The sequence below is a fragment of the Chamaea fasciata genome, unplaced genomic scaffold (genome assembly GCF_029207755.1).
Source record: "Chamaea fasciata isolate MVZ Bird 193981 ecotype frontalis unplaced genomic scaffold, bChaFas1.0.hap1 SCAF_342, whole genome shotgun sequence".
NCBI classification, from domain to species: Eukaryota; Metazoa; Chordata; class Aves; order Passeriformes; family Sylviidae; genus Chamaea; species Chamaea fasciata.
The window spans coordinates 75316-100661 of record NW_027094427.1 but is presented as its reverse complement, the minus strand read 5'-3'; the positions used below and the strand labels follow the sequence as shown (position 1 = coordinate 100661).

The 25346-nt window shown below is 49.2% G+C and overlaps 1 protein-coding gene and 1 long non-coding RNA gene across 5 annotated transcripts in view; one reads left to right on the top strand and one right to left on the bottom strand.

Moving 5' to 3' along the window:
- Nucleotides 1–3701: 3701 nt before the first annotated feature.
- LOC136305266 (uncharacterized) lies at nucleotides 3702–15023 on the bottom strand. 3 transcript variants are annotated; one of them, XR_010725211.1, is made up of 5 exons: nucleotides 14934–15023; nucleotides 12292–12797; nucleotides 11335–11591; nucleotides 10332–10427; nucleotides 3702–3970 (listed from the first exon to the last, which is right to left on the bottom strand). It is a non-coding gene; the product is annotated as an uncharacterized lncRNA (long non-coding RNA). The 3 variants fall into 3 exon arrangements; XR_010725210.1 differs by lacking the exon at nucleotides 3702–3970 and adding an exon at nucleotides 4934–6983; XR_010725209.1 differs by lacking the exon at nucleotides 3702–3970 and having other exon boundaries at nucleotides 8500–10427.
- The window catches only part of UPF1 (UPF1 RNA helicase and ATPase), a 26479-nt gene continuing 15967 nt past the window's right edge, over nucleotides 14835–25346 (top strand). The window contains exons 1-8 of one of the 2 annotated variants that reach the window (XM_066208547.1): nucleotides 14835–15117; nucleotides 21204–21346; nucleotides 21662–21751; nucleotides 21977–22144; nucleotides 23474–23654; nucleotides 24104–24265; nucleotides 24862–24946; nucleotides 25097–25195. In XM_066208547.1, coding sequence (XP_066064644.1) covers nucleotides 14893–15117; nucleotides 21204–21346; nucleotides 21662–21751; nucleotides 21977–22144; nucleotides 23474–23654; nucleotides 24104–24265; nucleotides 24862–24946; nucleotides 25097–25195 — 1153 coding nt within the window. In that variant the 5' untranslated portion in view covers nucleotides 14835–14892. The remainder of the gene's footprint in view (nucleotides 15118–21203; nucleotides 21347–21661; nucleotides 21752–21976; nucleotides 22145–23473; nucleotides 23655–24103; nucleotides 24266–24861; nucleotides 24947–25096; nucleotides 25196–25346) is intronic. The other variant, XM_066208549.1, reaches the window with a different exon arrangement.

Here is a 25346-nt window from a genome sequence, read left to right as displayed (position 1 = left end):
GAATATTTTGGGGATTTGCTGGTGTCAAAGCGGGAAATTCGGATTTCTTTCCGGGGTTTCTGATGGATCCGCTCCCGGTGAAGTGGATCAGGCTGGTTCCGCTTCAGATTATGGAATTCCAGGCTGGTTTGGGCTGGAAGGACCTTAAATCCCACCCAGTTTCACCCCTGGGACATCTCCCACTTTTCCCTGGCCTTGGGCACCTCCAGGGATCCAGGGGCAGCCACAGCTCCCCTGGGAATTCCACCCCAGCCCCTCCCAGGGGGGAATTCCTTCCCAATATCCCATTAAACCCCACCCTCTATAAATTAAAAGCCCACCTGCTGCAGGGCAATAATTTTATATCTTTTAACATTAAATCATTTGATTTTTTTTTTTTTTTCCTCTTGTTGAAGTCCAGTTTCCATCCTGAGGCTCCTCAGAGTTCCGACTTTGTCCTGAGTCCTTCCCAGCGGCGCCATTTCCAGGGAAATCTCTGAGTTTTGGGATGAATGTACAAAAATCCTCTGCAATTTCCATGTCAGAGGATTGCCATGTCCATGGCAGAGGTTGTGAGGGAAGAGGGAAGAGGGAAGAGGGAAAGGGGAAGGGGAAGGGGAAGGGGAAGGGGAAGAAGAAGGAGAAGGAGAAGGAGAAGGAGAAGGAGAAGGAGAAGGAGAAGGAGAAGGAGAAGGAAAAGGAAAAGGAAAAGGAAAAGGAAAAGGAAAAGGAAAAGGAAAAGGAAAAGGAAAAGGAAAAGGAAAAGGAAAAGGAAAAGGAAAAGGAAAAAGGAAAAGGAAAAGGAAAAGGAAAAGGAAAAGGAAAAGGAAAAGGAAAAGGAAAAGGAAAAGGAAAAGGAAAAGGAAAAGGAAAAGCAGTGGGAGAACTGGGCTGATGCTGAATTTCCAGAGCTCAGGGAGGGATGTGAAGGCTCATGGAGACCCTCCGTGTGGGCTGGGTTGTTGGGTCACCTGCCCACATCCCGGGAATCTGCTCGGGAACAGGAGGTGACAGCAGTGACGAGTGACAGCTCCGGGGTCTGTCCAGAGCCAGGGATCACCCTGGACACGATCCTGCATTAAAACGGGATCCAGGAGCTCTGCTGGATCCGGAATCTCCTCTGTGCCTCCCTGTGGGACATTCCTGATCCCACACCTGCGATCCCAACCCTTCCCAAACCCCTGAGCCCTGCTGTCAGCGGAATCCTGTCCCAGGACAACACCTGGAATTCACCTGAACACCTGGAATTCACCTGAGCCCTGCTGTCAGCGGAATCCTGTCCCAGGACAACACCTGGAATTCACCTGAACACCTGGAATTCACCTGAGCCCTGCTGTCAGCGGGATCCTGCCCTGGGACAACACCTGGAATTCACCTGAACACCTGGAATTCACCTGAGCTCTGCTCTCAGCAGGATCCTGTCCCAGGACAACACCTGGAATTCACCTGAACACCTGGAATTCACCTGAGCCCTGCTCTCAGCAGGACCCTGCCCCGGGAGAACACCTGGAATTCACCTGAACACCTGGAATTCACCTGAGCCCTGCTCTCAGTGGGATCCTGCCCCGGGAGAACACCTGGAATTCACCTGAACACCTGGAATTCACCTGAGCCCTGCTGTCAGCGGGATCCTGCCCTGGGACAACACCTGGAATTCACCTGAACACCTGGAATTCACCTGAGCCCTGCTCTCAGCAGGATCCTGTCCCAGGACTACACCTGGAATTCACCTGAGCCCTGCTCTCAGCAGGATCCTGCCCCAGGAGAACACCTGGAATTCACCTGAGCCCTGCTGCCAGCAGGATCCTGTCCCGGGACAACACCTGGAATTCACCTGAGCCCTGCTCTCAGCGGGATCCTGTCCCGGGACAACACCTGGAATTCACCTGAGCCCTGCTCTCAGCAGGATCCTGTCCCGGGACAACACCTGGAATTCACCTGAGCCCTGCTCTCAGCGGGATCCTGTCCCGGGACAACACCTGGAATTCACTTGGACTCCACCAACCCGAGGCCAGGAGGCCGAGGCAGGTCCCACAAACTCCTCCCCGTGCCCCGGCAAGGGACAAAAGGTGACAAACCCCAGGGGGTTTGAGCCTCCCGTCCTTCCCGGCCTGTCCAGCTGTGGCCGGGAATGCGGGAATTCTGCCCGAGCCACCCCGCTCCAAGCGATCCCACATCCGTGGCGCAATCCCGGCCCCGGGAGGGTGTTTAGAAGCATTTTTTCCTTCACTATTCACGGCGTTTTCCAGCCGGGGGTGGGGGGGACAATAAAGGTTGGGAGCTCTCTGCACCAAGCTCGTTTTGTAACAATGAGCTCCTCTTCCTCCAGCGGCCAGCGGGAGCTCAGACGAGCCGAGGAAAGCGGGAATAATTGACCGGAATTGCGGTGGAAAACCGGGGGAGGCGGAGGGATGTTTTGTCTGGGAGAGATGCGTGTGACGAGATGGTTTGCTGGGAATTCGTTGGGACTTTGACGCTCGGAGTATTTAGGTTTTCCCACTAAAAGTCCTTTGGCTGTGATTTCCTCTTCTCTTTTTTTTTTTTTTAAAGGATTTTCTCCTGAAAAACACCTCGCAGAGCCATAATGACAATAACACAGACTTACTGCTCCGCGTTCCCAAAAAAAACCCAAAAAAATAACCCAAAAAACTCTCCGTGATGGCAGAGCTTAAAAATAAAAGTTCTTGGAAGCAACCCGGCTTTTCCTTTTTTTTTTTTTTCCCCCCTTAACGCTGCATCGCTGTGGTCAAAGCTCCCGAATTCTGGGCTGCGGGGGTCCCGAGGCAAGGGAGAAAACAGGAATTGGCTCCTGGCCGGCGGGACTGGAAGCGCTCAGGGCTCTGAGATCACGGGGGAGCTGGGCAGACAGCACGTCCACGCTCCAAGAGCTCCGGCCTCTCTCTCAGGGAGCACGGAGCTGGCTTTGAACGCCTCCCCCCAAACCGAAAAAATAAAATTATTGACTCCGAAGGAACATCTGGCACTGACCCCTGGACAGGCAGAACCCTGGAGATGAGGGAGCCTGGGGCTGCCTGAGCATGGGGGGCCCTGGAGCTGCGGGAAATTCATTTTTGGTGTGGGGGAAAACGGCGTTTTTGTGGGGGAAAACGGTGTTTTTTTTTGGGGAAATTGGCATTTTTGTAGGGGAAAAGGATGTTTTTGTGGGGGGAAACAGTGTTTTCGTGGGGAAAAGGGCATTTTTGCGGAGGAAAAGGGCGTTTTTGTGGGGGGAAACGGCGTTTCTGCGATGCCAAGGGTGGCCCAGATGAGGATTTGTGCGAGGGTCTTTTATGCAGGGTTTTTTTCGGCCTCCTGGCACAGCTGGGGACATCCAGGACAGAGTTTCCTTTCCGCAGGGAGGATCCCGAGGAACCCGACAATCTTCACCCCTGATAACAGGGACAGGGAGCGCTGGCAAATCCAGGGGGAAAAGGGAAATATTCCGGTTGGAACTCCAGAGGAAAAAAATCTTGCTTTTTGCAGGATCCTCTGGAGACAGAGCTGGGCAAATCCCCCAGGGGAAAATCAGATTTCTCAGCCTGTCCTGGCCCGGAGGGATGAGAAGTGGGGAGTTGGGAGTTCCTTTCCCAGGAATTGCTGCCCCCAGAGCTGCCCCTTTCCATGGGCATCCCAAGGGAAATCCAGGATTTTTCTCCATGCCCGGGGTTTTCTTAAGGAGACCAGCCCAAATCTCCTGAACACACAGCAAAAAAAGCAACTTTTAATTAATTAATCCAACATTAATACCAGTTCTCTTGCCCCTTCCTCTCACTGAGTGCAACAGGGGCTGACTTTCCCCTCCCAATTTTCCCTTTTTCCATTAAAAAATCCCCTCAAGGAATCCAGCAGGGAGATGTCTGGGATAATTGAACAGCTGGAAAGAAGCAAACCCAGCGAATCAGGTCTTTTCAGGACACCAGCGATCAAAGAGGTGCTCTGTACAAACGATTTTGCAGCCAGCTCTTGGCAGGAGACACGAACCTTTTCCCTGCTGGAAAGGAGATTGAAGTTGTAAGGAGAGGAAGAAAGGATCGATCGCTGTGTGTTAATTCCCTTCCTCCCAAAGGGAAAGACCGAGTGGGACAGAGAAAAGGGGGGGGCGGGGGAATAAATTGATAATAAATTGATTATTGAATGTAATATTCTCTGTCTGGTCTCAGGGAGAGATTAAATTCACTTAAATTCGGTTATAATAGGAGTCATTTAAGGGAAAAGGGCTTTTTCTTAGGTAGGAAAATGGGGGAGAAAACCTTTCTGGATGACAATGAGAATTCCCCAGGAGAGGTGGGGTGGTTTTCTTTTTTTTTGGCTGTGGAATCAGGGGATGTGTGAAGAGCACAAAGAAAAAAGGGGTAGAGGAAGCACCAGCACGTTTTCCCACGTTGTTCTTTGAAGTGCTCTCATTATCCTTCATCAAAAAGAGGATCTTGAATAAGAAAATGGATTTATTATAAAATTCTTCCTCTCCTGGGGGTGGTGGAGCAGAGTTTTGTCTCCATCCTTTTTGCCTGTCCCCCTTTTCAGCTTATACTTCATCCCCAGCAAACCAGAAGGAAGTTTTATTCCCCAAAACCTGCTTTGAATTCCTTCGGGAACTGTTCCCAAAATCCCGAGCACTGAAGGATTCCAGCAGAGAGGGACAACGCCAGGACAGACCCTGGTGTGTCCCTCCCTCACTCTATGTCCCCTTTTCCCAGGGATTTCCAGAGGTTTTTCCAGCAGGGATAACCCTGGCTGTGACCAGGACGAATCCACAGAGATGCTCTGGGCGTGTGGAAGGACAGGGACACCCTTTGTCTCCCTCCAAAGAAAGATTTCCTCCGACAAAAAGGTGAATTTCCAAACAAGAAAGAGAAGGATTTCCAGAACTGAAAACCCGGGGCAGCTGGGGAACAGTGGGAAACACTTCCACGCAGGAGAATCTTCCCAGTTTGGAGCAGCAGCTCCTTCCCGCAGGTAATTAACAAATTTAATCAAAACCAATTCATTAAAGAGGTTCAAACAAACAGCTGCACTCGTGGAAATGCTCATTCGACCCCCTCATGGCTTTGGGGACAACCACCGGCTCCCAAATCCATCTTTTTTCCTGGCCCTCAGCTCCCCTCATCACCCATCTCTTCTCTCACACACGTTTTATTTTGCTCAGCTTGGAGACATTACAGATTCCTGGCCCCATCTGCAAATGGTGCTGCTTTGGACATCCTCGATGAGCTCAGAGGAAAATCCAGCATCATCCAGGCTCGGGGGTTGTTTTGGGGTTTTTGGTCTCTTCCAGAGAAATGGAAAAAACGGCGTGTGCAGGCTCACAAGGGGTGGGAAGCTCTCCAGAAAGGAGGAGGATGGAGACTGATCCAAACCTCTGGAGTTTTCCAGAAAAATCTCAGCTCCCAGAAAGTCTCTCCCAGGAATCAGCTGGCTCTGGAGAGTGCTGGCAGTGCCTTGTCCCGACCCCACCCAGAGCTGAAAAACAGCCTCAAGGGCAAAGCTGCCCTTTTCTCCATTCGTCATTTTCAGGATCATGGAGAGGTCCGGAGTCAGTCCTTGCTGCATCTGAACTGCTCTTCCCACCCAAAAATCGCGAGGGCACAGGTCTGGCCTCACTGTGATGGTCCCAAATTCCTTTAATTTTCATCCCAGATGGAAACCAGATCAATCCTCTGCATTTTCTTTTTTGCAGTGTTCCCTCCATAAAATTCCAATTCCTCTTGGCCAGCACAGGGTCAGGTTCTTCCCGAGAGAGCCAGAGCACGTTGGGTGTGACACCGATAGCCGGAGAGACACCCACCGGGAGAGAGAATTCCAGGAGCTCTCCCTCCATTCCAGCCGCCTCCTGGACACCTTTCCAGCCCTGGAGTGATTCCTGCACAAGCCATTCCGGCCTCCACCACTTCTTCCAGGAAAAGCTCCCACAATTCCAGGAACCCCACGCCTCAGGTGGACAAATGGGAATGACAAAAGCAACTTGTTTTTTTTATTTATTTTTTTTTTCTCTCTCTCTGCTGGCAGAGTTGAGTGTCCCGGACACGAAAAGCTGCTGAGAGGGGCCGAGATTTTCCCAAGGAAATCAAATCTCCAGGCATGGCTTGGAGAGGGGGAACTTCTGGAAAAGAGGAACGAACAAGCTCAAGCCTGTGGAGTCAGCAAAATCTGATCTCACAGCCTGAGCTCATTCCTGGCTCCCACCACAGCGGGAAGAGAAGTTGTTCCCGGGGAGATCCAAGTCCTGAATCTCCTCCTGAAACAGGAGCTCTGGGGCATTTCCAGCTGCAGGTGCCCCTTCCTTCACTTGGCTCTGTTGGTTTGGTTTTTTTTTCCCCCTCAGCTGAGGTTTGTGGTGGAGCAGGGAACGAGAAAAGGGCAAAATGTGCTTTATCCAAGGCTGAGCAAGCCTCAGCTTTCTGTGGCTGAATTGGTGGGAATTCATCTAAAACTCCACGGGAAGGGCTGATCCTACAGCTTGGCCTGAGGGTGATGCTCCATTTCAGCCCACGAGGGAAGAAACCCCACAAAGAACAGCACAAAGCAGTTTTGAGATGATATTTTGGAGGCCCAAATCCGCTGGAACGAGGTCCTGTGGTTGTTTCAGCCTTTTGGCCTCCTCAGGCGAGGAGGTGGGTGCAGGTTTTGGCTGGGTTTGGGGTGAAATCCCAGGAGGAGAGCTCGGGATCACTCTGGGATCACAGTCTGGGGTCACAGCAACCCTCCAGGCTGCTCCTGTGCTCCAGCTCCCCCAAGATTTGGCTTCTGACCTGCAGACAGAGGAGTGAAAACCCCTGTCCAAGGTTTTACCACCTTCCTCCCCTCCATTTCCTTGGAGTCCTCACACTCACAGACAATTCCTGTTTTATTTTTTTTAATCCACCTTTCCTCAGGGTTGTTCAGGTTTGGTTTTCCACCACGACCTTCCAACGCTTTGGACTTTTCCATTTTGCTGCAGTTCCTCCTCCCCAGCCTGGCTGCTGGCCCCGGGCTCCTCTTGCCCAAACTTGAACATTATTTTTCAGCTGAAATGACATCATGGCTGAAAGTGCTGTTTGAAATTGTTGCTCTCCAGACCTCCCCTCACGTCCCCCTTTTGCAATCCCCTCTTCCAGCACAGCCCTGCTCTCATCTGGAGCCAGGGAGGGTGGCCTGAAAACTGGAATGTCTCGTCCACATCCATCCCAGGACTTTTTGCCCTCATCCTATGGCCAAAAAACCAAAACAAAACCCAAAAAAAATTTCCAACTGAACATTTCAATTTCTTAACAACACTTGCTAACAACCCCATAAAACTAATTCTGTGTTCTGGGCCCTGGCCACATGACATCAGGCTGATGGATTTTCTGGAGCAGGCTCCCCAGGCTGTTTGCAAACTCCTGTTTGCTCATAAATCAGGGCCATTCTTAGTGATGCCGTTTTGAGTGGAAACAGTTCAGAGTTTCCAGACTCCTCCATGGGCTTTGCTGTGCTGCCATTCCAGGATTCCCACCAGGCTCCATCAGAGCACCCGGGGCAGCCTCTGGATTGTCAACCCTGACTCTTCCTGGAGGGAAAAACTCCTTATCTCTGAATTTCCACGGCTCTCCCAGGTCCTTCCCAGTGATTATTCCCTGTCCAGCCGGCTGCTCTTTGCCGTGGGAGCTCTGTCCCCTCACACAGCGCAGGGAGAGGCCGAGGGGCTCCTGTGGCTCTGGGGGAGCAGCTGGCCCAGGGCCACGGAGGTGCTGAGGAGGTGACAGCACCCAGCAGTGACACTTTGGGGTGGGAGAAGGCTCTGGAATCACATGGAAAAAGGGAAAACTGATAATCCTTGGCCTGAGGAGGTGACAGCACCCAGCAGTGACACTTTGGGGTGGGAGAAGGCTCTGGAATCACATGGAAAAAGGGAAAACTGATAATCCTTGGCCTGAGGTGGGGACAGCACCCAGCAGTGACACTTTGGGGTGGGAGAAGGCTCTGGAATCACATGGAAAAAGGGAAAACTGATAATCCTTGGCCTGAGGTGGGGACAGCACCCAGCAGTGACACTTTGGGGTGGGAGAAGGCTCTGGAATCACATGGAAAAGGGGAAAACTGATAATCCTTGGCCTGAGGTGGGGACAGCACCCAGTAGTGACACTTTGGGGTGGGAGAAGGCTCTGGAATCACATGGAAAAAGGGAAAACTGATAATCCTTGGCCTGAGGAGGGGACAACACCCAGCAGGAGCAGTTTAGGGTGACAGGATCCCTCCTGAGGCTCTGGGGAAAGGGAAAACTGATAATCCTTGGCCTGAGGAGGTGGCAGGACCCAGCAGGAGCAGTTTAGGGTGACAGGATCCCTCCTGAGGCTCTGGGAAAAGGGAAAATGGATAATCCCTGGCAAAGGGAGCTCCTGGGAGGCTCCTGCACACGGGTGGGATGAGAGGGAACGCTCCCAGCACGTCGGGGCACACCCAGAGTTGAAGGATCCCTCTGTGTGAGGGTGTTGGGGCCATCCTGGAATGGGAATGTTCCCTTTGGGAACGTGGGGGAAATCTGGGAGCCCACAGCCCCCTTTGATCCCGCCCTGGGGCTGTTTGGTGACATTCCTGGGTTCTTTTCCAAGGAACTCCTGACTTCTGGGAAGGCCTCACAAAAACTACACTGGGACCATTCATGGCCTGAGGGCAGCCCTGGCTTGGATTCCTCTCGAAAATCCACAAAATTCTGCAGGGAAAACATTCCTTCCCCTTCCTAAAACCATCCAGACGTGAGCAACACCCCTTGGAAAGGGCCCTCCATGATGGCAAAACAACTGCAAACACCCAGCACTCCTGGGCTCCCTCCATTCTGATTTAGTTTTATTTTTATTTTAAAAAAAATAATGAAAAAGCAACTTTAACTCGATGAAATATCACCAGTTTTTCCTAAGGCTGGGGAAGCAAGAAATGACTTTACACTCGTTGTTTTTCCAAATCTGGGGGGTTTGCAAGGAGAAGAGAAGGGCCAAGCTGGCACAATGAACCTCAGAAAAGGAAAATTCTTCAGGGATGGAGGCCAGAAAATGAGATTTATTTTTTTTCCTGTTTCAAGGTTTGGTTTTTTGGGTTTTTTTTGGGTGAGAGTGTTTGGTCCTGGAAGTCCTGGTGTGGCCAAACACACCTTGGGCCACTCAGCCAAACCCCAGTTATTGATTCCTGACATTATTTCATCATTAAGGGCCAAATTAAGATTTCTCCCAGTGCAGAAAAGGAAGATTTCCTTGGGAGGATTTATTTTCTGTGCAGAGAGTGTAGATTTGTTATTCCCAGGGTGGGACTCCAAAATTCCTGATTTTCTAAGTGATTTTTCTTTTTCTCTTTGAAGACACTTTGTTTAACCCTGAGTGTTCCCCCAAATTAAAAACCGCATCAACAACGAGCTGAGGAGAAATCACCTTATCACCACATCAAAACCTGCTACAACTCCCCAGATTCCCAAATCTCCATGAAAATTCCCTGTTGTCCTCTCTTTTTTGTGGAGGATCCCCAGCCCTGGGGGAAGTCTGGATTTTCCATTCCTCCATAATTTCCTCCATCTGCCCAGGAAAGCTGCCAGCAGCAATCCCAACAAACAGGGACACTTTGGAGCCCAGCAATTATATATATTAAGATTAAAAATATATATTTCTATATTAATACAGAAATATCTAGAAATGACAACTCAGTGTCCCAGCACTCAATGGATTTTTTCAATGGGATGTTAAAATGCTGTCACAGAAATGAAAGCCTGGAGTCTATAAAGTTATAAGTTTTTTAAAAAATAAGGTTTTTTCCCACTTATTTTCCTTTTTCCCATTGTTTTTATTCCAATTCCAGCCTGCCAAGCCAGGGCTGGAGTGAAGCTTTGCTGACATTAGGGATGAATCCACTGCAGATCCCTAAAAACCCACTCTGCATTAATTCCAATCCAGGGCAGTGCAGGACTGGGATTTTTAATTCCACAAGAACCCACAAAAAATACTCAAGATTTATTTTGATGGGGCCTTTGTTCCCTGCAGGAATTTTCTGGGATCTGAGACTTCCTGGCCTTTGCATCATCAGCTGTTCATGAGTGAAAATTCCCTGGGAATAAACAGAGAATACCTCCAGAAACCAAAAAATTCCCTGGGGGATAAACAAAAATCCCTTTCCAAAACCCCACAAAATCCTGTGGGATTTGTTGGAACAAAAATCCCAGCCAGCCCTGTGCTGACATCCTAAAGAGGAAAAAAAACTGAGGGGAAAATGAGGAAATTCTGGGGGGAAAAAAAATAAAAATTAACAATTTCCATCTCCTAGCCCATCATCTGTGCAGATTTGTTAGGATTTTATGGGATGAAGGGAAGGCAGAAATTCCCAAACAAAAGGGAAATGTGTTGCTCTGATCCCACCTCGAGCTTTTCCTTGGGTTTTTTTCTTTCTCCAGCTCCTTTAGCTTTCCTTCTGTGTCCCTCTCGTGGTAACTCAGGAGAAATGGCTCAGCTGCACTGGAAAAAAAAAATCCTAATTTTGTTTTGTTTTGTTTGTTTGTTTTTTCCTATGGATTTAACTCCTTTAAAAAATTAAAATAAAAATTTATTTTATTGGAATTTGGTCTGCATAGAGAATTTTTTTATTTAAAAAAAACCAGATTTTTTTTTGTTCTTTTTTCATTTATTGGTATTCGGGTGTGGTGAAATAAAATGTTATTTTTATTGTTTTAAGGAAGAAGGGAAGAAAAAGGCAAACAGAGAGAAAATGGAGAATTTGGAGGAAATTCTTTCTTATAAAAGGCACTGGAAGAGATTGGGTGAGGATTCCCCATCCCTGGGAATGTCCAAGGACAGCTGGATGAGGTTAAAACAACCTGGCATAGTGGGAGGGGTCCCTGCCCATGGGGATAAATGGGATGTAAAGTCCTGGAATTCTGTGATTTTCAAACACTCTGAGCTCCCTGAATATTAAATAAAAAAAAATATATATGAACAGAGCAGGGGGGAAATAAAGTGATTAATTTGCTTAATGAACATCCTGGGTGTTTTAATTGCTCTGGGTGGGAGCTTCCCTTGAGCTCCTCCCTGCCCACCCGATCCTGCTCCACCCTGACATCCCCTTACCCCGAATTGTTCCATCCCAGGATAAAAATATCCCGATTTTTCCCTCCCCCGTTTCGGGCAGGCTGGGCTCCATTGGCTGTGTCCCCCTTATCTCCATGGCTGGGAATTCCTGGAGACCAATCCAATCCCATCCCAGCCCCGAGAGGAGGAGGATGCCAGCAAATCCCGGAGCCGCCGGCCTTTGGAATTCAAATCAGCTTCAAGGAAAGGCCTCTCCTCATTCCCAGGGATTTTTTTTTTTTCCCTCCCCAGCGCTTCCAGCGGCTCTGGTTTGTCAGCAGCACCTCGGGATAATCACCTGCACGTTTTCACCTCCTGGAAGCAGAAAACGTCCTTTCAAAGATCAGCTCGCTCGCGTTTCTTCTCTCCCTCGTGCCTCTGCCCCGTGAATTGCAGCTCCTGATCTGCAGGGGAACGGGGGAAACTCGGCGCTGTGTTTTCAGGGAATTGTGCCAGGTTTTTGCCTTTTTAAACCCCGTGTTGGCTGCCCAGCAGCCAAGCCCGGTGAGTCACGGCGCCTTCCCTCTGCAGCAGCCCGGCTTTGAGGGAGAAAACCTGCACAAAACACCAAAAAAAACCCCCAAAAATCTACAGTCTGGGATGCACAAATCACCAAAAAAAACCCCCCAAAAAACTACAGTCTAGGATGCACAAATCACCAAAAAAAACCCCAAAAACCCCTACAGTCTGGGATGCACAAATCACCAAAAAACCCCAAAAAACCCCTACAGTCTGGGATGCACAAATCACCAAAAAAACCCCAAAAAACTACAGTCTAGGATGCACAAATCACCAAAAAAAACCCCAAAAAACCTACAGTCTAGGATGCACAAATCACCAAAAAAAACCCCAAAAAAACTACAGGCTAGGATGCACAAATCACCAAAAAAAAAAAAAACCCAAAAAACTACAGTCTAGGATGCACAAATCACCAAAAAAACCCAAACCCTACAGTCTGGGATGCACAAATCACCAAAAAATCCCCCTGGAGTCTGGGAGCTCTGTAGCCAGGGCGTGGATCCTTTTTATCCTTAAAAGCTTCCAGGTGACCCCCCCTAACATTGCAACGAAACAAAATCATCCCGAAATCCAAACGTTCCTGCTCCGTGCTGGTACCAAGAGGATTTCAGCCTCCAGGTCAAACGCAGCACGGGGTTTGCTTTCCCAGGGCCTTGTGGTGGGGCATCTGCAGCTTCAGCACCTCAGACAGCAGCACCGAAGTGTCCCCAAGGCCACCCCGAGGGGACAAACCCACCTCCTGGCGGCACGGGAGGGAGTTTTCTCCACGCTTTGTCCTTAAAGGCACCGCTATTCACGGGGAGAGGAACCCGGCAGAGCAGCAGAACTTTGATCCCTGTCCAAGGCTTTTGAGGATTCTGTCAGGCAGCCAAATGTTTTGGAGTGCGTTGTGTTTATTAATAAATAAAAGCAAGCGGCCACCTGGCTTTGGCGTTGTTGGGTTTTTTTTTCTTCTTTTTTTTTTTCCTCCTCCCTCCGGTTCCACTTTCATCCTCAAATGTTATTTCACGCTTTTCACCCCGTTCTGCTTTGGTCAGAACGGTTTATTCTACTCAAAAAGCCTAAAAACAAGATTAATTCAGTCTCTCTGCAGAAGTGGTGACTCCTGTGTTCTCTGGACTTGTTTTTTCGCCCCCTCCTTTTGCTGCACAATATTCCCAGGACAAGGATGTTTTCCAACCTCCATCTTTTCAGCCCAGCAGCTGCAGATCTGGAACACGTTGTTTCAGGCCGGGCTTTATCCTACACCGAAAGCAAGAACATAAAATCAAAGTTATTTATAAGAGAAGATACATATTTGCATCTTAACGTGGCAGGGAAGAGGGCCTGAACATCCAGCCTTTCGCAACACACAGAAGTGCTCTTAAAAGGGATTTATTGTGCGCTGATCGAGTGGAATGAGGGTAAATCCAAAGGGGGTTTTTTTGTTTATTTGAAGGTAGAAATGAGGTGCTGCCTTCTCTGGACGGCCCTGAGCTCAGAGAATCCCCAGCCCGGCACGCTCAGAGCAGCTCAGCTTTCACTCGGGGCTCTGGGGTGTTACAGGTGTGACAGGAATTACAGCTGGAGCAGGGGTTACTGGAATTCCTTAATTCCCACTTAACCTCCTCCATGCCCTCACAAGTGAACAGGGCCACCACATCCCCCTCAGAGTGACCTGTCCACCTCCTCAGGCCCTCAGAGTGACCTGTCCACCTCCTCAGCCCCTCAGAGTGACCTGTCCATCACCTCATCCCCTCAGAGTGACCTGTCCATCACCTCATCCCCTCAAAGTGACCTGTCCACCACCTCATCCCCCTCAGAGTGACCTGTCCATCACCTCATCCCCTCAAAGTGACCTGTCCATCACCTCATCCCCTCAGAGTGACCTGTCCATCACCTCATCCCCCTCAGAGTGACCTGTCCATCACCTCATCCCCTCAGAGTGACCTGTCCATCACCTCATCCCCCTCAAAGTGACCTGTCCATCACCTCATCCCCTCAGAGTGACCTGTCCATCACCTCATCCCCCTCAGAGTGACCTGTCCATCACCTCATCCCCTCAGAGTGACCTGTCCATCACCTCATCCCCCTCAGAGTGACCTGTCCATCACCTCATCCCCTCAAAGTGACCTGTCCACCACCTCAGCCCCCTCAGAGTGACCTGTCCACCACCTCAGCCCCTCAGAGTGACCTGTCCATCACCTCATCCCCTCAGAGTGACCTGTCCATCACCTCATCCCCCTCAGAGTGACCTGTCCACCTCCTCAGCCCCTCACAAGTGTCCAGTGTCACCACATCCATCACAGTGACCTCTCCATCACCTCAGCCCCCACAGCCCCCGCCCCTCATCTCGATGTCCCATTGGCTGCCACAGCCGTCACTCAGGGTCAGCCCCGCCCATCATTGAATATCAAAAACCCATTGGCTAGCGGAGCCGTCACTCAGGGCTAAGATCCGCCCATCAACGCGTGCAGTGGTGGGTGGGGCGCGCACCCCCCGCCCTCTCTCCCTCATTAGCTGCCACAACTGTCATTTAAAACCCAAACCGGCCCCCTCTTAACCCTTATCTCGATGGTCCATTGGCCGCCACACCCATCACTCAGGGCTAAACCCCGCCCCTTCCCACCGCGTGCAGCGGGCGGGGGGCGCGCACTCCCCTAACCTCAACAACCCATTGGCTGCCGCGCCCGTCACTCATATCTAAACACCGCCCCTTCCCCACCGCGTGCAGCAGGGCGGTACGCTCATTCCCTCACCTCCACAACCCATTGGCCGCCGCACCCATCACTCATATCCAAACCTCGCCCCTTCCCACCGCGTGCAGCGGGCGCGGCGCCCTCACCCCCTTCACCTCAACAACCCACTGGCTGCCGCGCCCGTCACTCTTACCGAAACCCCGCCCCTCCCTCGTGAGGCACGCGGGGCGGGCCGCGCGCCCCCTGGCGGCCGTGCGCGGCCCTGGTACGTGCTGCGTGTGCGTCACCCCCGCCCCCCCCCGCCCGCCGTCCCCTCCCGCGCGCGCGCGCTCCGCGTCACCGCTGCCGGGCCGCGGCCGGACGGACACCTGGGCCCCGGCCGGACACACGGAGCCGGCCCCCGCCGCTCCTCTCCCTTTCTCCCGCCCCTCGGCTGCGGGGCCGCCCGGCCGGAGCCGGCCCCGAGCGCGGCGGCGGCGGCTGCGGCGGCGGGTTCGTTTTTTGTGTGTGTGGGGGGGGGGGGAGGCGCGCGGCCTGGTGCGCGCGGCGGATCCCGCCGCTCGCGTAGCGCGGCCGCCCGGGGCTCGCTGAGGGGGAGGCCCGGGGCTCGGGGAGGGCGGGGGGGGGTGGGTAGTAAAAGGAAAGCAGCGGCCGCCGCCATGAGCGTGGAGGCGTACGGCCCCAGCTCGCAGACCCTCACCTTCCTGGACACCGAGGAGGCCGAGCTGCTCGGCGCCGACACGCAGGGCTCCGAGTTCGAGTTCACCGACTTCACCCTCCCCAGCCAGACGCAAACCCCGCCCGGGCCCGGCCAGGCGGGGCCGGCAGCGGCCCAGGGGCCGCCCGGAGCGGGGCAGGGAGCTCCGGGCCCGCTGGAAGCGCAGGTGAGGGGGATCCCGGCCCGGGGGGACGAGCGGGAGGGGCGGGCGGGCAGCGGGAGCCGCGACTGGAGCCGCTTCTTCCACCCGGGAAACTCGCTGCTCAAATCGCGATCGTCGTGTCGCGATCAGACCCACCTGGGCTGCGTGTCACTTCAGCTTCTTTCGCCTTAAAACAAACCCCCGGGCGTTTGGGGTGGTGTTCGCTTATCGAAAGTTGGTTGCTGAGGAAATTCGGCCTTTTTTTTTTTTTTTTTCTTCCTGCTTTAATTTCTTCTCGTTCATAGCACGAATATTAATTTTTTATTTTAATTTCCGCTTTTTTTTTTTTTTCTTGCCTGCCGCGCGGTTGTCGGGCTGGTTTGTTTGGGGCTCTGAGGCAAGTTCTGAGCTCCGGCTCCTCGCGGCTTCAAAACGGGTTTTACTTTTGTTCCTTTTTTTTAAAAATTTATTGTTACAACCGCTGGTCGGCACCTGAAAGACAACGGAATTGTATTTATTCAGCGATTCGCGACTCGTAGGCAGGGCAGGAATTGGGATTACAGCTCACAAGGAGCGCTAAAAGTGGAGATAACAATCTCTCTGTGCCTGTAGTAAACAACAACAACACCCCAGAACTCGCCCGTGTTGTTAAAAAAGCCACGATTTTCTCTGGTTTAAAGATCCTGGAACATTCAGTTTCCTCACAGACTCCTGAAATGCCATTTTTAACCATTAAATGCTTGTGCATCACCCACGTGTTGAGGGCTGAGTTTAAAGAGGAGTTGAGAGAGCTTTGGGTGAGTTTTTATCCCCCGAACCGAACATCCTGAACCTGGTTTTTGTCCTTTTTTTGTCTTTTTTTTTGTCCTTTTTTTTTTTTTTTGCCCCAGCTGGGTCTGTGAGAGCAGCAGGGAGGATTTATCCTGTCCTGGGGCTTTATCCCAGCACAAATAAATCAATTTTTTTTTATACCTGAAAGTGCTCAGTGACAGCGGGGCCGTGCTCAGGTCACTGTGGTTGTAAGGCAGAGTGGAATAAACGGGTTATTTTCTGTTGATTTGCAGCTTTTTGGGAGTATTTGGTGGATTTTATCCACTTTGGGCATTGAGAGGGGAGAATTCTTTGCTGCCAGGAGTAGAATCTCTGTGCACACACTCAGGCTAGACACGAAAAAGAGAATTTTAATCAGGTTTAATCGTAAACCTTTAAGGAGCTGCGATCACTCCAGAGCTCCCAGCAGAGAATTCGTGGCCGAGGAGAAGAAAAACCACCCCAAAATCAGCCTCCTGAGCTGAAAGTCCGGACAGGAGGGTTATTAATTGGCCTTTTATTTGTCTAAACATGTTGGAAAAACCTTTGAAGTCAAAGTTTAAAAAAAAAATCCTAAACTGGTTTTGTCTCGTAAAAGGAACGGGTTTTATGTTGATTTTTTTGTTTTCAATCAGGGGGGGTTTAGGTTTCTGCCTCAACTTTTTGCGGTCATCCTGGTGCTCGTTTTGAGGTTAGAAATGTCATTTTTTGGGGAGGGATTCTCCGAGGTGGAGCAAGCCCCGGGGTGTGCTCAGACCTGCCCCTCTCGGGGCTGAGCAAATCACAAGTTTGGTGGTCTTTTTAAAAAAGTTCTGGGCAGAATTTTGTGCTGCCCTCAGCAGATAATTGAAGTTTGTTGTTCTTTTTCAGCAGGGGGCATGTTAAATAATAACAATGATAAAAAATAATAACAATATAATAGTTATAATAATAACATAATAATAATGATAATGATAATAACTTCTCCAATCGATCAGGTTTTATTCATTGAAATCACAGCCCCTGTGCTTATTCTTGAAGCTAATTCAATTAATGACTTTATTTGGAGCTGAGGAATATTTGGAGGTGGAAACTTCTGCTCTGCGGTTTCTGAGGTCTTTATTAAAAAAAAAAAAAAAAGATGAGCTGAGCAATTCATTTTTAAGGAAAACTTGATGGATTTAAGTCTGAACCAACTTTCCCAATATATTTAATTAATATTTTAACAGTGTTAAAATTGATTAGCGACAAGAGTAGGAGCGGAGCACAAACATTCCCCGCTGGTTTTTCCACAGAAAAAATTCTATTTCTGTTCTTTCCTGGAACGAAATAAACATAAGAATCGATTTTTTTTTCCAGGTATTTTAAGGGGAATTTCAAATCCTCAGCCCTGGGAGTGCCCAGGGGATCATGGCAGGTCCTTTCCACCCCCGGGATTCTCTGGAATTCTCACCCCTACCTCGTTTTTTTCCCTCCTCTGGGTGGGATTTTTGCTGCAGGAACCCTCAGTGTGGATTAACTCTGCTCCTGCAGCGGCTCAGCCTGGCTAGGCCGAGCCTAGAGAGGCCGGGTTTAACTTCCAGCCCTAACAAAGGTTGTTTTGTCCCGGCCAGACGAGTCCTGGTCGCTCCCTCCCAGGGGCGAGGCTTTCCCCGACTTCCTCCTTGGGAAAGGGAAAGCAAATCTCCCTCGCCGGGGATCTCAGCACAGCTCAGGAAGGAAAAAATAAAACCAAAACGAGCTGGGTTTGCCTTCCAAGCCCCAAAACTGGGGGGTTTGGGAAGAATTCCCTGGGAATTGGTGATGAAATCCAGCAGCAGGATTGGGCTGAGACCTCACCGCAGGGCGTTTCTAGCAGGAGATCTGTTTTATCTATTTTTTTGTTTTATGTTTTATGTCTAGAATTGCTGGAGCGCGGTTTAAAGTTCTCGTTGCAGCTGGAAATGCGGAGCTGGGGGAGGTGGCTGCAGGTGTGCTCACCTGGGCTCTGCTGCACTGGGGGGGGGAACGTTCTGTGACCACTGACCAGGGACTCACAGGCAGCACAAATCCGGCATGGTTGGGGTTGGAAAACCTTAAATCGTGGAAATCCCAGAGGTGGCGACACCTTCCACCATCCCAGGGTGCTCCAAACCCCGTCCAGGCTGCTCCAGGGATGGAGCAGCCACAGATTCTCTGGGAATTCCTGCCCAAAATCCCACAAAAATCCCCCTTTCCCAGTGTAAATCCATTCTCTGTGTCCTGGAATCCCATCCCTCATCCCAAATCCCTCTCCAGCTCTCCTGCAGCCCCTTCAGGCTCTGGAAACAGCTCCAAGGTTTCCCTCTCCAACCTTTCCTTGGGCACAGGGATGGAGCAGCCACAGCTTCCCCGTCACCCACTGGTTTCTCTCCTTTAACTCTGTCTCCCAGGGAATATTTTGGGAGCCAGGGAGGCTCTGGGAGTTTTTTGGGAGTAGTTTTGTGACACCTCAGTCAGTGCCCAGCCCTGGAGCTGCCAAACTGGCCGTGCCAGAAGTTGCAGCCAACAATTTATTTATTTTTTAAAATTTATTTTCAAAGAGAGCAGTGGCACCAGAGCTGCCCGTGCCAGGATTTTAATCCAGTGCACACACAGGCTGACATCACACGAGGGCTGGGAACAATCATTTCCTCCTGCACAGCCTGCCCAGGGCTGGGGCTGCACTTCACAGCACGGGTGACACCCCCAGGGCTGGGGCGGCACAGCCACCCCTGCGCCTGCAACTCTGCTCTTTCTGCCTTAAAACACCCCAAACCAAACCCTGCACCTGGGAATTCTTCCTTCAAAAACCCCAAACCAAACCCTGCACCTGCAACTCTGCTCTTTCTGCCTTAAAATACCCCAAACCAAACCCTGCACCTGGGAATTCTTCCTTCAAAAACCCCAAACCAAACCCTGCACCTGGGAATTCTTCCTTCAAAAACCCCAAACCAAACCCTGCACCTGGGAATTCTTCCTTCAAAAACCCCAAACTAAACCCTGCACCTGGGAATTCTTCCTTCAAAAACCCCAAACCAAACCCTTCACCTGCAACTCTGCTTTTTCTGCCTTAAAACACCCCAAACCAAACCCTGCACCTGGGAATTCTTCCTTAAAAAACCCCAAACCAAACCCTGCACCTGGGAATTCTTCCTTAAAAAAACCCAAACCAAACCCTGCACCTGCAACTCTTCCTTCAGAAATCCCAAACCAAACCCTGCACCTGGGAATTCTTCCTTAAAAAAACCCAAACCAAACCCTGCACCTGGGAATTCTTCCTTAAAAAAACCCAAACCAAACCCTGCACCTGGGAATTCTTCCTTAAAAAAACCCAAACCAAACCCTGCACCTGGGAATTCTTCCTTAAAAAAACCCAAACCAAACCCTGCACCTGGGAATTCTTCCTTCAAAAATCCCAAACCAAACCCTGCCCCTGGGAATTCTTCCTTCAAAAATCCCAAACCAAACCCTGCACCTGACAATTCTTCCCTTCCTGCCGTCAAAAATCCCAACCCAGACCCAAACTTTGCTGCTTTTCTGTTTAAAACAGGAAGCCAGTGGGGTTTTTTGTTTTGTTTTTTTTTTGTTTTTGTTTTTGTTTTTTGTGATCACCTTAAAACGTAGTTAAAATCAACTGATCTTAAAATAACGTAACTGTGGGGTAGAAATGCCTGGAAGGAATTCCGGTCAACTCCCGGCTTTGGAATTCCACCTGTGCCACCCTCAGGTCTTGTTTATCTTTTATAAAATGACTCTTATCAACTGGAAATAAATATTTTTTCAAGGGGATATTTCTGTGCTGATGGGATTTACCCTCACCCCACTAATGGGCTTGTGCTGCTCCTTCATCCAAATCCTTGGATCCCTTTTTCCATCTTCCCTTTTTGCACATTCACTTCCCTTTGGGGCTGATTGTTTTAGTATTAAAAGGCAGAGCCTGGGAGATCCCAGCAATAATAATAATAATAATTTTAAAAAAATCAATCCATTTATTTATTTGATTGAAATGCTTTTAATTCCATTTCCAGAGCCTGGTGGCTTGGAGGGCACCAGGGCAGGGTTGGTTTGGAGTTTTAACTCTTGCAATTGGCTGTTAAATTTTTAATGTGGATTTTATCTAAATGAGGAATGAGCTGAGTTTGTTTCATTACAGCTTGAAGAGGGCAACTTTTTATTTGTTTTTTTTTTTTTTTATTTCTTTTGCTGAAGGTTTCGTGTTCTCCTTGGGAGCAGCTTTTTGTCAGGGCTCAGATAATTTGCATTAAATCTAAAAGTTGTTAAAATATTGTGCTCATAGACCTCGAGTGATTTTTGTCCTATGTGGCAGGTTAAAATTCAGAAATAAATCTTTACAGAACTGGGGGGGTGTTAATTATCCCTGTGATGAGGAAATGACCCCAGCACTCCCCTCGGGTGTCAATATTCCAATCACTTTATTGGCCCCTTTCCCACATTTCCCGCTCAAAACTAACATGGATTAGGATCACCTTGTCCCTCTTCAGCTTTTGGTGGGATCTTAGCTGAAGAAAGCAGAGAGCAAACCAAGTTTTGGGGTTTTTCCCACCTCAATAGTGAGGTGCTGAAGCCCATCAGGGCTGGAGGAATTAAACCAGAACACCTAAAAAACCCGAAGCTGCAGTGGCCATGCCAAAACCCCAGCGTGACATCCGCACCTCCTGCTGATAAAAGTGCCCAAAAATGGAGTTATTTATATCAGGAATAGTGGGTTTTATCAGCCTGGGGGTGGCAAACTTGCTGAGGCAGCACCAAATGTTGCAGAATTCCATGAATTCCGAATCTTGCGCAGTAAAAATTCCTGTTTCCAGGTAGATCCCTGGAATAAATAAAAAAAAATAAAAAAGAAGGCTGAGAGAAAACAGCTGCTGGAATTGTTGAAAGGGAGTTTTTATGTTATGTAAGGCTGTGGGAAAAAAATGTTAACTGCAGAAAAGCAAATCTCCCTGTTTCCCTGCTTTTATCAGTTGGAGTTGAAATAATCCTGTGCAACAGGAGGGTGATGATGGAGCAAGTATTGATTGTGTGTGTGTGGGGGGGGGATTGTGTGGAAAAATACAACCTGCAGGGAAAAGCAATTCTCCTCCTGGTAACTTCATCCCAACTTCTCAGTTTGGGGTTGAAATAATCCTGGAAAAACCAGGAGCTGATGAGGCAAATCCTGGTTATATAATGGGTGTGTTCCAACTCTTTTTTTTTTTTTTTTTCCTCTGGAGGTTTCTCAATTCCACAGGAGATTTTTTTGGGGGGGGGAAGTTGAGGAGGAATTTGGGGTTTATTTTGGGTTTGAACTCCCCCAACTGCAGGTGAATGGTCCTGATGGGATCCTGCAGAATGGAGCAGTGGATGAGAACGTGGCCAAGACCAGCCAGCTCCTGGCTGAGCTCAACTTCGAGGAGGATGAGGAGGACACTTACTACACCAAGGATCTCCCTGTGCACGCCTGCAGGTGAGGATTCCGCAGGGGCAGCAGGGAAAGGTGGATTTGGGAACTCTCCCTGTGCTCCCCTCAGAGTTCCTGTGCAAATTTGGAGCTCCCTGGGGAATAAATCCCACCTCAGTCATGGGAAGTTTTGAAATATTTGTGCCTCAAACCAGAAGCTTGGCTCCTGTTTGCTGCTTCTCCCAGCACTGATGTTCCCCAATTTCCATTTCCCCTTATCTCTGTGCCCTGGAAATGGAGTTAGAGCTTGTGTTTGCGTTTTCCTCTCAGCAATAACCAATAATTTCCTTTTTTTTCTTTTTTCCCCCTGTGGAATTGCAGTTACTGTGGGATCCACGACCCTGCCTGCGTGGTTTACTGCAACACCAGCAAGAAATGGTTCTGCAACGGGCGTGGCAACACCTCTGGCAGGTAAACGGGGTGAAAAAAAGAGACAAATTTCTGCCCATTTCCTCTTCTTCCACACCCAAAACACAAATGGAAACTCCTGGAAACGTTCCCAAACGTGGATGGAAAGAACCAGATCCAACCAATCAATCAATACATTGATTAGAGGTTTGCTAATTGCTGATAGCTGTGATTTTCTTTTTTGGGGGGGGTGAAATTGCAATCAATCTCTGTGCTGTTTGCCTGCAGCCACATCGTGAATCACCTGGTGAGGGCCAAGTGCAAAGAGGTGACTCTGCACAAGGATGGACCCCTGGGAGAGACCGTCCTGGAGTGTTACAACTGTGGCTGCAGGAACGTGTTCCTGCTGGGCTTCATCCCAGCCAAGGCTGACTCCGTGGTGGTTCTGCTGTGCAGGTGAGAGGAAACCTTGGCTCCACGTCTGATTTGTGGAAAAAAAACATCCCTTGCTTTCATTTTGACCCAAAATAAGTTCCATATTCTGATTTTGCCACCCTTTTTCCTGACTCTGTGGTGGTTCTGCTGTGCAGGTGAGAGAAAACCTTGGCTCCACATCTGATTTGTGGAAAAAAACATCCCTTGCTTTCATTTTAGCCCAAAATGGGATTTATATTCTGATTTTGCCACCCTTTTTCCTGACTCTATGGTGGTTCTGCTGTGCAGGTGAGAGAAAACCTTGACTCCACATCTGATTTGTTTTAAAAACCTTCCCTTGGTTTCATTTTAGCCCAAAATGGGATTTATATTCTGATTTCGCCGCCCTTTTTCCTTCATGCAGAGTTCAGGGATGCAGCAAAGGGAATTCTGTTACATTGGGCAAACATCTCAGTCCTGTAAAAAAACATTTTTCCTCAATTCTGCCATTCCTTAATGGAAGAAAAGTGTTTTTTCTCTCTTGTTTTTGGAGCTTTGGAAGAGCCCCAGCTCAGCTCAGGAAGTGACTCTGGAGCCCTGGAACAGTGACTCTCACTCTGGGTGTTTTTCTCTCAGCTCACGGAATCATTTGAGGCCACAATAAATCAGGAATTGTTCTGACAGGCTCAGTCAGAACTGAAAATTGATAATTCTTGTGTGGTTTGGTTCGGTACTGTCGCTGGAAATTGTATTTCTTTGGAGGAAGTTGTGTTTGGGAAACAACCTCCTGTTCTGATCTGTGTGTGCACAACCTTTATGGGTTACAACCACCTCCAAGGGTGTCACATTTAATATTCTAAATGCATTTTCACTGCTGGAAACACCCAAGCAACACTTCAGTGCTGAAATAAGAACTAAAAAAATGAATTTTCCCAGCAGACTGGGGCTGTTTTGCTTGGATTTTTCCTGATTTTTGAGCAGTTTCAGGAGCCCACCAGATTTTCCTTCACTCTTGTCTAACCTCACAATTCCTGGCTGTGTTAAACTTGGATTTTTCCTGATTTTTGAGCAGTTTCAGGAGCACACCAGCCCTGTTTTCACCCTCCACACCAAACTTTCCCTCACTCCTGTCAAACCTCACAATTCCTGGCTGTATTTAACTTGAATTTTTGTGATTTTTGAGCAGTTTCAGGAGCCCACCAGACTCTCCCTCACTCCTGTCAAACCTCACAACTCCTGGCTGTATTTAGCTTGAATTTTTCCTGGTTTTTGATCCGTTTAGAAGCACACAGCCCTGTTTTCACCCCCCACACCACACTTTCCCTCTCTCTTTTCAAACCTGACAACCCTGGCTGTGTTTTGGTTGTGCAGGCAGCCCTGTGCCAGCCAGAGCAGCCTGAAGGACATCAACTGGGACAGCTCCCAGTGGCAGCCCCTGATCCAGGACCGCTGTTTCCTCTCCTGGCTGGTGAAGATCCCCTCAGAGCAGGAGCAGCTCCGGGCCAGGCAGATCACAGCCCAGCAGATCAACAAACTGGAGGAGCTCTGGAAGGTACAGCCTCAAGTTTTTGGGGGTTTATTTTACCATTTCTGAGGGGTGTTTCTTGAAGGGAGCACAAGGATTTTAGGAACTCTGTGAAAGCAAAAATCACACAAGGTTTAAATCTTGCAGTCCCTCAGGGAATTTATCAAACAATTCAGGGAGTTGTTGAAAGCTTCACCAAGCTGAGAAACAACTTTCCTTGCTCATATTTCCTTCCAAATATTTCTGCTTAAAGTGATGCCCAGCAGAGCAAGGAATTGTTGCTTCGTTCACCTTTGGGGTTTATGAGAGGGGTTTTTTGTGCATCCTTTAAAATCTAAATATGATTTGTAATGCCCTGGTGTGGTTTTAAGGGTGACATCGCTCCCTGTATCAGCAAAACACAGTTTTATCAGTCCTGCTGTCAATTTTTTTATACTTCAAACTTTGAAACAGATCACCTCTGCTTTAATTTCCAGGAAAATCCATCTGCAACCCTCGAGGACTTGGAAAAACCTGGTGTTGATGAGGAACCCCAGCATGTCCTGCTTAGATACGAAGATGCTTATCAATACCAAAATATATTTGGTCCTCTGGTCAAGCTGGAGGCAGATTATGACAAGAAACTCAAGGAATCTCAGGTAAAATGTGTGAGATTTGCCATTTGAGGGACTTCCGAGCAATCCTGGGGGTCAAACATGGAATCACAGCACAGAAGGAAGGAAACCTTGAGGGAAATAAATGAAAATTTGGATTGCTGGGGTGTGACAGCACTGGGAAATCAGCAGTGATGGGGAGAGCAGAGGAAAACCCTCACAGAGAAGGGTTTGAAGAGCTTGAAAAACACTTGGGAACTTCTCACCTTTCCTGTGGTCAGGTTTTTCTTTCCCAAAACCACCTCTGCAGCTTTTTGTTACCCTCAGAAGCTGCAGTTCCCCTGGCAAAGGGGAATGGCAATTCTGGGAAGCATTTAATGGGTGTTCGAAGTGGGGGAGAATTACACAGCTGGTGAGCAGGACTTTGCTTCTCAGCATTAACTCTTAGAACAGAATTCACCTTCTGCAGGTGTGGGAATAAATACAGATTGGTGTGACATTGGGAACAGCGAGTTTTGTAATTTCTCCGCTGCTTTGAAGCTCAGGACTGCGGTGGTTGGCAAACAGCTCTTCAAGAAAATAATAAATTTAAAAAATAATAGATTTTTTGAATGTAAATAACATTTTTTTTTTACCCTCAGACCCAAGATAACATCACGGTCAGGTGGGACCTGGGCTTGAACAAGAAGAGAATTGCTTATTTCACTTTGCCAAAGACTGATTCAGGTAAGGACGCCTGGATTGTCTCTTCCTCATGGTTTTGTTTCCTGCCTTCTGAATAAAATCAGCCTTCAGAGCGCTCTGAGGTTGGCCTGGGGTGGCTCTGGAAGGTTTTTGTGGTTGTTCAGAGCTTTATTTTCCCCTTTATTTTTGCAGACATGCGCCTGATGCAGGGAGATGAGATCTGCCTGAGGTACAAGGGAGACCTGGCCCCTCTCTGGAAAGGAATTGGGCACGTGATCAAAGTCCCTGATAGTATCCTTTACTTAGAGAGCCCTCAGCAAGGCCAGCCCAGGGGCTGGAATCATTCCAAACTCATTAATTACCTCCAGAATTAATTCTCTGCTAATTTAAAATCGGGGGGGGGGGGGGGGGGGGGGCTCTGCCGAAGAAAATCACCAAAAAT